The sequence below is a fragment of the Seriola dumerili genome, unplaced genomic scaffold (genome assembly GCF_002260705.1).
Source record: "Seriola dumerili isolate Sdu_G_001 unplaced genomic scaffold, Sdu_1.0 BDQW01000025.1, whole genome shotgun sequence".
NCBI classification, from domain to species: Eukaryota; Metazoa; Chordata; class Actinopteri; order Carangiformes; family Carangidae; genus Seriola; species Seriola dumerili.
Window position 1 is genome coordinate 11,530,325 of NW_019174280.1, and position 13,771 is coordinate 11,544,095.

General features: G+C 40.2%; 1 protein-coding gene across 1 annotated transcript; it reads left to right on the plus strand.

The window, feature by feature from the left end:
• Window positions 1-5,319: 5,319 nt before the first annotated feature.
• mtmr9 (myotubularin related protein 9) lies at window positions 5,320-13,411 on the plus strand. The gene is made up of 11 exons (XM_022737926.1): window positions 5,320-5,378; window positions 5,770-5,954; window positions 6,846-6,954; window positions 7,070-7,195; window positions 7,304-7,477; window positions 7,598-7,815; window positions 7,991-8,152; window positions 8,359-8,500; window positions 8,691-8,911; window positions 9,123-9,274; window positions 12,919-13,411. The coding sequence occupies exons 2-11, from the start codon at window positions 5,773-5,775 to the stop codon at window positions 13,080-13,082; spliced, it is 1,650 nt and encodes a 549-aa protein (XP_022593647.1). The 5' UTR covers window positions 5,320-5,378; window positions 5,770-5,772; the 3' UTR covers window positions 13,083-13,411.
• The last annotated feature ends 360 nt before the right edge of the window (window positions 13,412-13,771 follow it).

The following is a 13,771-nucleotide window of genomic DNA, read 5'->3' on the forward strand; positions in this document are numbered from 1 at the left end:
TGAACTTAGCTTGATGGTTCTGTAAACGATCGTCACTGCCACTAGACGTCACACAAATGCTTAATCGCCATAGATCCCTTTACCTTCTATGTCAGCAAGGTCTTACAAAAAAATTGGCTCATCACACAGCAAGCACAACTGAATAAAGCTGCCCTATACACACAAGAGCCAACACAAATGTTAGCATTGCCGTGATATGTTCCACAGCAATGCAGGCAGTAAAACAGCTATAGCAACATTTACCGAGCATATCCACAATATGGGTAACAGCAAGTTAGCTAAAGTTACCATGGCTAAAGTAGAAGGTCACTAATGAAAACCGACATGTGACATCATGTACCTATCAAGTTACTTACACATGGAGGAGAAGAGTCAAGAGCCAGTTTCCGGGTCACACTGAACCTCTTTGGCCGCTTGTGGGGCTCTCTATCTTGGTAAAGCCAGACCAGTCTTGGCTACACAGTCAGACTGGGAAAGAAATTCAGCCTTGGAGTTATCCATCCGGACACATGACACTGACTGAGCCTAAAGACACTGGTGGAGCCCATAAAGACACTGATCGTAAAAACTTAAAAAACTGTATGGATGTGTTGCCACAAAAATTTATCGGATTTGAGCCGTAGTCCCCATGGCCAGTCTGTATGCTCAGATCTTATCTCTTTCTTTGTCTGAGGCCTTTTTTGACAAAAACATGGTTTCTTCAGTAGGGGAAACTCTGGAAGATTGCTTTCACCTGAATGCTGTCACTCTCACCTGAGTGCTGCTGACTGCACTGTGTGGGCTCGTGTGTGGGCAGTGCCTGCCTGTTTATAAACATGGGGAGGGCCAATGTTAAACAGGGAGGGACTCACGTGCACTAACATGCACACACACTTGCACTAACTTGCACATGCCCAGACAGCTAACAAAACAAAGAACAGCTATATTATTGTTTAAAATCTGGTTATCATTATATTGGTCTAATTACCTTTGAAAAGTTTTATGACCAATGACAATAATCTAGTTTGCAGGCATTTTCACTTTGTACAGTTGGGGTAATAGATACAATTAGACCAGTGAGATGGAGCCCAGATCTACATTAATTCACTTAATTATTTCTAATTGGGTTCATCGGACCAGACCTCCTCTGGTTTCACAACAAAACACCCACACATTTTTCCTAGTTATTATAACACACTTTACAATACGTAAAAAACATTCTTTGTGTCTCTATTGAAATGATCACAGAAATACCGTGTAGGCTACAGTATTGTCTACAAAAGTGTGTTACGTCCCAGCATGACTGTACGCAAATACACCATGTAAGATTAAAAAGTTTTCAGTTTGTGTTTAAGACTAGCACTTGTCATGGAGAATTGTTACATCTTTCTCTATCAAGGATGGTGAGCAGTGGGAGAGGGGAATGTTTTGTTTTAGAAATGCAGGAAAAGTCACTGTGATGCTGGATGAAAAGAATGAGGCCATAGCTATTCCTCCAGGCCAGATAACATGGGGAAAAAAAAACTCTTTAAATGTGATCGAATGCACACAAGAGAGTATGGTTATGTGCAAGGGACTGGCACATCATAAAACCTGTTTCATCTGAGTAGCCTTCATTTCCTCTTCTTCCTCAGGGCTGTTAGGCCTCCACAGTGCCTTTTGAGCAGCACAGTAGATGCACACTCAGCTCTAATGTTCACAGGAGATGGTAGGCAGTTTAATTCAGACAAGCCCTGCAGCAATAAAAACAATCAAATCAGATGACATCAATTGAAATTACAAAGCATTTTTTAACCAATTTGTCACAGGCAGTATTACAGGGCAACAAACAGGCTTTTTAAACAGAAGAGAAACAAATAATAGGCCCAATGTGTGTGAGAGGGAGACAAAGAAAGTGGATGAACATTAAAGCAGACTTAAAAAGAATACAAGGAAGGAGTAGCAAGAAAAACTCAGCAGCCCCTTGATGAAGTGATCAGAATGAAAGCTGGATGGGTGGGGGGTGATTCCCACCTATGGACAAGGAATCTACAGGGGGACGAACAGTGTAGCCTCTAACAAGCTGTACTTCAAATGTAAGTCCTAGATACCGTGAGCAAAATGTTCAGGCAGAGTAAATCAATTATGCATTGTGGGCAAGGCTATTTTATGTTTTGAGGTGTAATCAATACAAGTGGCAATGAAAAGCTAATGTCAAGTCTATTAGTTTTTTTCCCCCACTCCTGCTGCTGAGGCTTACCAGTGTGTTGGAGTCACCACAGTTCACAATGAGTTAACAGAGTGAGTTAACACAGTTTACAGCAATTCATAAAAGCAGTGCAACAAATTGAGGGTGCCCAAAAGTTGTGTGTCTCCCCTTCAAGCAAAATAGGCCATACTGACAATAAAATATTGTATGATTTTAATTTCATGATGAGTTCTGAGGGAATATATTGCAAGTGAGTATAAACTAACCCTTTTGAAAAGCTACCAGCTTGTCTGCTGAGAAAAACCTCTATAATGCTGGAGTTACTTGATACTACAAATATTTAACAATGTATTATCGCTGTTAGCTATCCCTAACAACAGGGCTAACTGGTTGTCACTAATTTTATCCCAGTTCTTTTGTTTGAATGTGAAAACCTAAGGCTACAGATACAGTTGGTGCCTGTTTTGGTGTGTAACTATATTTCATTAAATGATCTCAGTTTGGAAAAAGAAATAGAGGAAGAAAGAAAAACAAGGAAAAGAAATGAAAAGAAACCGGCTCTCCAAACATATGAAAATTTAATGAGAGCAAATAGGCACGCATATTGCTATGGGTTACCCAATTTACAGCAGTATGTAGCATGAGCTATACATGCTAAATAATGCAAAGAATGTAATTAGCGATGAATCCATCAGGAGCTTTTTCACTTTTTCACAGTTTTTCCCCTTTGGGGTGCGAGGTGGTAACTGCAGCTGTAGATGTGAATGTGTCAGTGCAAAACTCTTTCATGTGACAGACATGACTGAGCAAACCTGGCATGCAATACCTTCAACTGAACACTGGAAACATTACGACAACCAATACAGCTACATTTAAATAAAAATCTCAACCAAAAAAAAAAGCTTCACAGGATAATGGAGAAATTTATTGCTCTACTATTTATTTAATCAGATTGATAAGATATGAAATAAATTTCCAAATTTTCAGAGGCAGTGAGACTACAGATGGAGCGAAATCAGAAAGTTTCTCAAAGAGTTGCACAACAAATTTTGGTATAAGTCTCTGCACCCACGTTTAAGTCATCATTATCTGCCATGACAGACTGCTCTGATTCACTGGACATGCCCAAAAATAACGAAACATCATCACATAAATAGGAATTCAAACAAACAACAAGCATTGAGAACAGAGGGTTCAAGGACGAGAATGAATCATGGATGAGACATTGTCTTTATTAGAAATTGAACGAAATACTGGGAGTGAGTAATGGTGTAGGTGTTGGTACAAACTGTCAGTCCCTAAAGTTTGATGCAGCAAAATGTTCCGAACTTGTCAATAAATGTCAAAATCTGATCTATGATGTGACGCCAGCGAGCGCTGAGCATACAGCTCACTCAAGACAGATTTGGAAACTCAGTGATAACTTGATCACAGTTTGACAGTTACCAGTTGTAGTTACTCATCTTGGTCCATTTATAAAGGAAAATGTAGATTTCTGTTTGACAAGTTTAATAATATTTTTCCCTACATTCCTCCAAGACACAGAGAGCTAAATGCGTTTCCAGTTTTATCTCTTTTAACATTCAGCTGCTGCCATAAAAGTTAACATTTTTACAACTGAACCTTTTTTTATAACAGATGCTAAAGAAAAACATCTCCTCCAGCACCAGAACATTTGTCTAAGCATCCTGTTAAATAAAACATAGAAGTTAGGTTACTCTGTTGTTTTCTGCGTAGGGCTGTCAAGTGAATATTTGCTTTGAAAGCTTTTTTTTTTATCACCTCGTCTTGTTAAAAAAAAAACCCATAGCAAAGCATATTTTCCTCAGAAGAAGGAAGAAGGGCATCTATTTGGTTTGTAAAGCAACGCTGGCTTTCACATTCAATTGAGCTCTGGCATCTATACAGCCTTCCCTATGATGTGGGCTGGAAGGGCCCAAAGCAAACCATCTATTGTGAAGCCCAGACAGGCTGCAACTGAAGCAAGTACGGTGCTGATTTGCAATACATCACAGATACACACATACTCACACACACACACGCGCGCGCACACACACACACACGCACGCACACACACGCACACACGCACACACGCACACACGCACACACACACACACACACACACACTGTCCTGACAAATATGTGTCTAAATCAAACAGACACACTATAGCCTCCGCCGAACCATCTGCTCTTCTTCTTCTTATTCTCTCTCCAAATGTGTTCACCTCTTTAGGGAGTCTCCCATTCAAGGTTAGTGTGTGTTCCTTTATGTGCTTTTAGATCTCACTAGGTATCTATCCCCACAACTATAACATAGTCCTCAGGCAACAGCTTTTTCCTGCTGCACTTCGCTTTTTAAGAATAAACTCCCAGCTGCTATTAGGGAAGCTGGCTCTGTTATGATCTTTAAATCTCAATTATCTCCACTTACTATACCTGTGTGTATGAGTCTGTGTGGCTTTCTATTTTCCTTGTTTATTCACTCAGTGTCTATGATGCAGAAAGTGCACTTTAGGCTTAACTCAGGCTTAGTCTTAATCTAACAGTCTGTCCTTACAAGGCAGGATCCTGTTTACTCCTCTAACAATCTCTGACATGTTATGTTATGTAATAATAAGACCTGTACAAGTTCCTTTACCTGGCCAAGACAAACATTTATTTCTCATGATCATCCAGGCGTTAAATCAAGGTGATATTGAATTATAGATCCATGCAGTCCAGTCAACACATCTCTCAAAAATGCTCCAATGTCTCCACCTAGTGTCTTTTTTTTTCCTTTTTTTTAAATATTATTTCAAGTTTCATACAACAGGTGATGGATAAGATTTTTTTTTAAATACACACACGTATACACATATCCAACAAAGAGGTGAAAATGTGTGTCAGTTTTCATTTGATAAAATAAATGAATAAATAAATGCCAATGTGATTTCATTAATCATCTACTCCTAGATATGACTATATTAGTGCTTGAGATTAACCCATTTTCTAAACATTCATTAATTTTTCCCCATTGAGCCACCTGTTAACGTTATAAACTAAACGTTATAAACATTAAAACAAATAAGAAATTACTATTAAATTACTATTTTTCGTTTATTTTCTATCCAAATTGTCCTGGACCGAACACCACGTCAGTTGTTTCCAGCCGGCGTGTTTTTGTGAACGTACCAGTCTCGCCCAACAACAAAATAAACGAAAAGATAATAAGGTAATTGCAAGATTAATTATTTTAATACCAACGAAAACGTACATTTTTGTGTTGTACATGAACAGTGCACATGATGTTAACATTTTGATGAAACTTTAAAAATGACGGACAATTCCCCTATGGCTAATGTTCCTTCTCTGTCACGATTAGCTTGCTAGCTAACGTTAGCCGCTTCATTTCCTGGGTCAAGCTAACTGTGGCTAGCTCACAGATGATTTTTGCTTTTACTGATTTTATATAAATTGACATATAAATTGACTGGCATTATATCTTTCTTTAAAAGCAGCACAGAAGGGCTTGGTTCGTCTGTCTCAGCAGAAGTAACCGTAGTTTATCGGCTAATTTACCATATGTGTTAGAAAAACCTGTATCTTTGCTGTCTGTTCTTCAGGTCATGGAGTTTGCAGAGCTGATAAAGACACCCAGGGTGGATGGGGTTGTCCTGCACCGGCCTTTTATGCCAACTGTAGAGGGGACCCTGTGTTTGACTGGTCATCATCTCATTCTTTCGTCCAGACAGGACAACACGGAAGAGCTTTGGCTGCTTCATTCAAACATAGACTCTATAGAGAAGAGGTGATGAGCTTCTAATTAACTGTTATGGGGACATATTTGTCCTTAATCTTTTGTTCAGGCAATGTCACTGTCACTGTTCCATTAGTTGTGCTTAAAAAGATCCTGTCACTTGAAAAGGATGGACATGGAAGGAAGGACATTATTTAGTGTATTTTTGCATTGTGTGACTTCTTGATAAAAAACATTATATAAAAAAAGAGGCAAAGGAAGGAAACACAAGAGTGAAAGTACAGTTGTTTTTTGCTGTGGTTACATGTGTCTTTTCAGTGCAATTCTTCATATTACATTTACCAGACCTCAGCATTTCACTGCTGCTGTTTTTTTGTATTTGTACCCTCATTTTTACTCTGGAAAGAGGACATGAAACTTGTGACAGGAAGTTTAAGAAGTTTCAGTGGGCTTTCTTTGCAGTGACACAGGTTGAGAATTGAGTTTATGTGGTTGAGGAGGGTGCAGAGCTGTAAACCGCGTTGAGCATTAAATGTTGACTGTAAAAAAAACATTCAAGCAAACTGGTGATCTCACCTGAATGCACTGTCGTCTTCACACAACTGTTTACTGGATTCCCCTGGTTATAATATTTGTAATGACACAACATTGTGGAGTTTTTAGCAAGTCCACTTGATAATTAAAGACTGTTTAAATGAAGTGTCCCTAATAGTTAACATGCATGTCCTTTAGTGTGGGGTAACCCAGAGCACCACCAGAAAACACAACATTGAGAGAACATGCAAACTCCACGCAGAAAGTTAGTCCCAAAGGGTTTCGCACCAGGTGCTGTCTTGTTTCGAGGCAGTGGTGTCAACACTGAGCCTTGGTGTCTCTCCCATGGTGTTCACATCCTCAGTACTGTGTTTACCATTTAAATCAAAACTTCAACTTGTCTTTCAGATTTGTAGGGTCTGTAGGAAGCATCATTGTCAAATGCAAAGACCTGAGGGTGATCCAGCTGGATATCCCTGGTATGGAGGAGTGTCTCAACATTGCCAGCTCTGTTGAGGTAAAAACAATAGGCAGCAGAGACTTCTTGTAACTTTTGTTAACTGCTAAATGTTCACTTTTGATATTATTATTGTCAGGGATAATTAACTAATGCGTACACTTTATGCCTTTAGGCTCTGTCCACACTTGATTCAGTCTCCTTGATGTACCCTTTCTTCTACCGGCCCATGTTTGAGGTCATAGAAGATGGCTGGAATTCTTTCCTTCCAGAGGATGCTTTTAAAGATCTGGAGTCTATGGTATGTTTTATGCTTTCTGACAAACGCTTTCACACTTACATTCTCTCAGTCCTCTTTTGTACTTGCTCAGTAACTGTCTTTTAACCTGCCACCATCCCTTTTTATCAGACTGATGAGTGGAGACTGAGTGAAGTAAACAAGGACTTCAGTGTGTGTGCGTCATACCCCCCTCTAGTGGCAGTGCCTAAAGATGTTGATGATGACACACTGAGAAAAGTAGCAGCTTTCCGTCACAGTGGTCGTTTTCCAGTACTCAGCTATTACCACAAAAAGAATGGCATGGTAAGCAGAAGGAAATGGAGTTTATATGATTCTGACTGTTTCTGTTGCAAATATATTCTTTGGGGATTTCAGTTGATGGCTGCTTGTACTGTCTGTACCTCAAATCACTAATACTTTCAGGTGATGATGCGAGCAGGACAGCCTCTGCCTGGAACCAATGGGCGACGGTGTAAGGAAGATGAGAAGCTGATCAATGCCACCCTGCGTCCGGGCAAACGTGGCTACGTCATTGACACACGCACTATCAATGTTGCCCAGCAGGCCAAAGCTCGAGGTGGAGGATTTGAGTCTGAGGCTAATTACCCCCAGTGGAGGAGAATCCACAAGGCCATTGAAAGGTGGGCAATCAGGTGGCTCCATAGACTAGTAACTAATCTGAGCACTGAGTTATTTTAAGGAAATTGGATACTTTTGGATATTTCAACATATCTTCATATGACTGAAATTTATATTCAATATTTACGAAGAATTCAGACATTTCTTTTAGTATTGTGACATAACTGTCATTTCCAGGGCTAATGTCCTCCAGGAGAGCCTGATTAAGCTGGTGGAGGCGTGTAATGACCAGTCACACAGCATGGACCGCTGGTTAAGCAAGCTGGAGGCTTCCAGCTGGCAGACTCATGTCAAGGAGATCCTCACCACTGCCTGTCTGGCTGCCCAGTGTATCGACAGGTCAGAGAACTAAGTTTGATTTGCTTTTTATGCAAATCCTGGACCAGTAAATACCAAACAATATGGAAAATATTTTCACTATTCTTCTGCTGCTTCTCAGTGAACTGAGAAAATCACAGTGTTCAGCACTGAGTCTGTGTTGTTTTCTTATAAATACTAGAAGAGCAAGTGACACTTTGAGAAACTATATTGTGTATTTTTCTCAGGGAGGGCGCATCAGTGCTTGTTCACGGTACAGAAGGGACAGACTCCACCCTGCAAGTGACCTCCTTGGCTCAGATCATCCTTGATCCAGCCTGCCGGACCATCAGAGGCTTCCAGGGCCTGGTGGAGCGAGAGTGGCTCCAGGTGAGCTTCTCTGTGCTTTGAAGTGCAGCCCAAATCTTTGTCATCTTTTTGATAAAATTAATTACTGAAAATTATATAAAAAGATATGCCTTTTAAAAAAAAAAAAAAATCTCACTCAGTCTTTTAATTGTTTTAATGGTTTTTGCATTTCTTCTCATAACCCCTCTGACCTCTTCAACCACCTACCCAGGCGGGTCACCCATTCCAGCAGCGCTGTGCCCAGTCAGCTTACTCCAATAGCAAACCTCGCCAAGAGGCTCCTGTCTTCCTGCTCTTCTTGGATTGTGTGTGGCAGATCCTTCGCCAGTTTCCCTGCTCCTTTGAATTCAGCGAGAGCTTCCTGGTGCTGCTCTTCGAACACGCCTATGCCTCTCAGTTTGGTACTTTCCTGGGCAACAGTGCAGCCGAGAGGTAAGTCCGAAGTTTACTGAGCTTTGTCAGCTAACAGTATGTCAACCATATGCTATTTCTTTTGTTTCACATGGGTTTTGAGGGAAAGGAGAACATTTATTCCAACTTGATTTTCCTTATTCATCCCCGGATCTGTCATTGTATAGGTCACAGTCCACTGTTATAAACTGTTCTTATTGGTTAACAGAACACCCTCTTACACTTTTCATAGAGCCAAACTGTCTCTGCCTGAGAAGACTGTGTCCCTTTGGTCGTGGGTGAATCGGCCCCAGGAGCTGGAGCGTCTGACCAACCCGCTCTACGAGGCCAACAGTCTCGTGATCTGGCCCTCTGTGGCCCCTCAGAGTCTGCTGCTATGGGAAGGTAAGATTTACATTTACATTTTACACTTACTCATTTGGCAGATGCTTTTATCCAAAGCAACTTGAGGCCTCAGTGCAGTAGGAGACCTCGGCGTAAGTGCTAAGTACTTCATCTATTTAAGTTAAAAGACGATGCAAGTGCAATGAGATTATGTGCTGTAGGGGCCCTACAAATGTAAACTACTTATCACAATCATTCTTTGATATCATAGATATAATAGATAAATGTGCAGACCTACGAGTGAAAATACACACATAGGTTTAAAAAACCTAGCAGCAAGTAGTAAGTGAACTTAACTGGATTTAAAAATAGGTTGGAGTATAACTTTTTTAGATGGAACCGTTAACAAAAGAGGGCCAGGGTTGCTCATGATAAAGGTATAATTCCGAGTCACACTAAGAGTATTGTATATTGTCTAAATTAAATTCACAGACCACACAATTTCAACTACTGTCACTTTTGCATGTTTAAACTTTAGAGTGATTTATACTGTATATCATCATAAGTTTTAGAATAACTGTAGACCTGTTGCTTTATGTGGTAAATTTTTTTGCCAGAGCAGAGTGGCAGACTGAACTACTGGTAGTAATTCTGACATTGTTATTTGAGACTGAAATCCTGCTTCTATGAATTAACTAATGAAACCAGATGCTGAGTACTTACACCATGACACGATAGTTCTCATGATGCTTGTACTGAAGACAGGCTCAAACCTGAACCAAGAACTGAGTAAGTGAGTAGCTAATACACATTACTAACCTTTAAAACTGCCAGTATTAATGGGTGGGAAAATTGCTGTCATAATCACAGGTACACTGCCACAAACTGCTCATCGTCTCATCTGTGTTTACATTTTTGCTCAGACAGACATTCTGAACTCTCACCAGAAGAGGGCACCATTCATTTCACCATGTGCACCACTGATAAACTTGGTGACCCTGTGAATTTCTAGAAAATATTGTAGCATGGGAAACTGATCAGCATTTTTACATTTACATTTGGCCCTGTATATGTTCAAAGTTAAATAAAAACATGAATGCATTTTATTTTAAAGAGAAATTGGTCAGCGCAACAGCAAACCATTTGAGATACAATATACAACACAGCATGCCAACACACAAAATGCCACACTCTGTAAAGATCAACATTTAATACAGTGAACTAGAGATGAAATTGGTCAGAAATACGAATGCAATTTCTGTTCAATTTTTCTGACGTGCAACAGACTGAAGAATCAGACAATTAGTTAATTGGTAAATTAATTCTTAATTAAAATAATTGTTAGTTTGTTCCAAAATACTGTACAAACACACCTGAGCATTTTCCAGCCTCTCTCAGTTGAGAACGTCCACTTCTGATATCCCATCACGTTGACTGCGTTACACGAAGAGGTCAAAGACCGCATGTGGCCGTTTAGCTCACATGACTTTTTCCCCTCATCTGGCTTTCAGCGTTTTACATTTTCAACGTTGCTCAGATTGACTCTCAGACACGTCAGTGATGTGTCTGTCCAGCGTGTTTGTCTTATTATAGACTGCACAGAAGATATCCTTGCTGACACCTGAACTCCCTGGCACTGGACAGTGACAGTGACGGTTCACTACAAGTCATCAGTTTGCAGTCATATGCGTGGCACACTTTATACTTGTCTGCGGTAACATTCTCACATAGTATATATGTACATTTCAGGCTTATATATCAAGGCATTGTTACTGTGAATAAACTGTGTTAATTACCTAATGGTAGTAAACAAAACGGGCAGTGATGTTTCCATGGTGCTTAAGAGAATCTGTGTGGGCAATTTAAATGCATGCTGCTCTTCTCTCTCTCAGCAGCCTCCTTTGAGGTGCCCTTGAGCAAAAAACCTGTATCTCCATGTACCAGTGTGAGACTGAGAGTGTATCAGGCTGCTGACTTTTCTAAGCAGAGCCACTCGAAAGACTTCACATTGTTTTCTTGTAACTCATGGTCATTGTAAATCAAGGATTACAGGGAATTATTTAGATCCAACCCCAAGTATCCACTGCTGGAAGTCTATGAATATCATGACTTTCTGATCTGTATTAAGGAGCTTGGTTTGGAATGTGTGAGGGGTTTTCCCAGTACAATTTAATAATGGGTAAGAATTTTTTTTTTTTTCGTGGAAATTGTTTAAATAATAATATATGGATAATAATAATAATAATTATGGATTCATTGACATTCCAGAAAAGTCCCATCTACACTAGATCTACAAGAAGCTGAATTGCATATCAGCTAAAAGCGAAGGGCATTCATTCATAAAGAAAAAAGGGGGGAGGGGGTCTAGACAGATAAGAGGTCATCAGGTTCAGTCGTTTATGTGTGAGGGGGGCCCCCCTTCCTGCCTAAAGCCTTAGAGCTACACCCTCACTCTATATGAAGTGGAACATATGAGAGCTGACTGAAGCACATGAAATGCAGCAGACAACCTGCTTACACAGCTCTTTCATAGAGAATGACACACATGCCTGGACTGACTTCACAGACCCCATGGAAGTCAAAATCTCTAGCTGTTGACACTAATCAGGACTGATGGCTTGTACCAGAAACCTTTATACAATTCCAGAAACATACCCCTGAAATGTCTGTGCCGTACTGAAGGCACACCTCCTGTCCTCACACTAGGTAGGTTCCCTCGGTAGGAATACAGAAAATAAATTCCGCTGTGAATGTGTGACACGTGTAAGTTGCTGTGTTTTATGAGTTTTTACACCAATGCAGAGCAGCACGGTAAAGGTTCCATGCTCTAGTGATGGGAAACTTAAGATGGAGTTTTTTATACCCTACTATTTACTGTGTAATCCTTCCAGTAATGTCTGCGTCATATAGGGACACGCATCCTCCCCCAGCCCCCTCCCCCATGTCATGCTATTCATGCCATCCAGGCACACAGATACATTTTGTTCCTACTGACCTGGCATCAGAAACATTTCATTTCTAATTTGCAGGCACAAAATCTAGAACAGTCAACTATTAGGGCTGGACATTTGGTCTGTAATTAATAATCGCCATCTCAGTATCATCCATCGTTCATAATCAAACTTCACTGGATTTGATTTATCTTTTTTTTTTTATTTCTGTTGTGGATTTGGAGAGACTCTTTTGCCTGATATATAAATATAAATAAATAATGTGACAAAATAATTGAGATTTCAATAACGAGTGACATAAGGGACATTGTAGCCATATGCATGCACAGTAAATACCTGTTATATACAGGCGTTTCACTGTCCTGTCACAGAGCTTTGATTTGAAGAAGCTCCAGTCATTTGATACACTTGCTCTTATTATGACAGACGAGTCAAATCTTCACTGTGTCGTACATGCCAGACATACAGCACATCTCTGTGGTCACACTTGTCTTTCCAGAACACCAGCTCCACACGATCCTCTGACAAAATACCCAATCCATGTGAGAGCAATTTACACAATCAGTGCTCTGGTTTGTTTTTATTAATATGTTGTGTAAACTCTATATGTTGCGTGTGAAAGCTCCATATTTTCTCGTGCATGAACTGCACAAACACTACTGTGCGGTGTCGTGTTCAGAACAGAACAGTAAACAGAGAAGCCACTTCCTTGTGCTATGTCCTTCTTTCATGAGTACTCTTCTTCTATTACAGGAGTGTTCCTTCGCTGGAACCGCTCCTCCAAGTGCTTGGATGAAGCCTATGAGGAAATGGTACATATAATTGAATACAACAAGGAGCTACAGAACAAAGTAAACAGCCTACGCAGGCAGCTGGCCCAGCTGGAAACCGAAGATCCCCTGCTGCAAACACCATAGGGAGAGAGGGTGGAGCTGCGAAAGGAGGCAAGATGAGAGAAAGAGGTAGAAAAATTTAGAAATATAACTAAATATAAAAACAGATCAGTATCAGCCTAGTTTTAAGCTTCATTAGCCGTTAATTGTTTTCATTTTTTTAATATATATTTTGATTTCTGTACAGATGAAAAGCGAATTGAAATTGGGCCTATGCCTACATCAACATCAAAATCAACCTCTTTGATTTTGCTTGAATGCAGTTATTCTTTACATAGCCAACATGACTTAATTGTCTCATTGGAACTAGGCAGGAGTGAGAGGGAAACGTGTAGAAACAAAGAAAAAAAAAACAATAAAAAAAACACAGCCAGTTATTTCTCAGAGAGTGCTGCTAAAAGCCAAACAATCCTTCATCTCACAGGCCTCAGATAAGAGTGAGCAAGCAGAGGTGTATGTACAGAAAACAGCTTCGTTTTCCTGAATGATGCTGTCAGCTAATGTCACAGTCACTAAGTCAAACCGATATCTTAACATTGAGTGGGTTAGGCCATTTTCTCCCAAAAACTACACGTTGGACTCCCCTGTGTAATTGTGGGCATTCATGTTGCGGAGGAAGGAGATACGGGGGCATCTGAAGGACAGTTGGAGAGAAACGGTGTGTAGACGTTCACGTACTACAGGATGCACATATTCACCAAACATACTGCCGA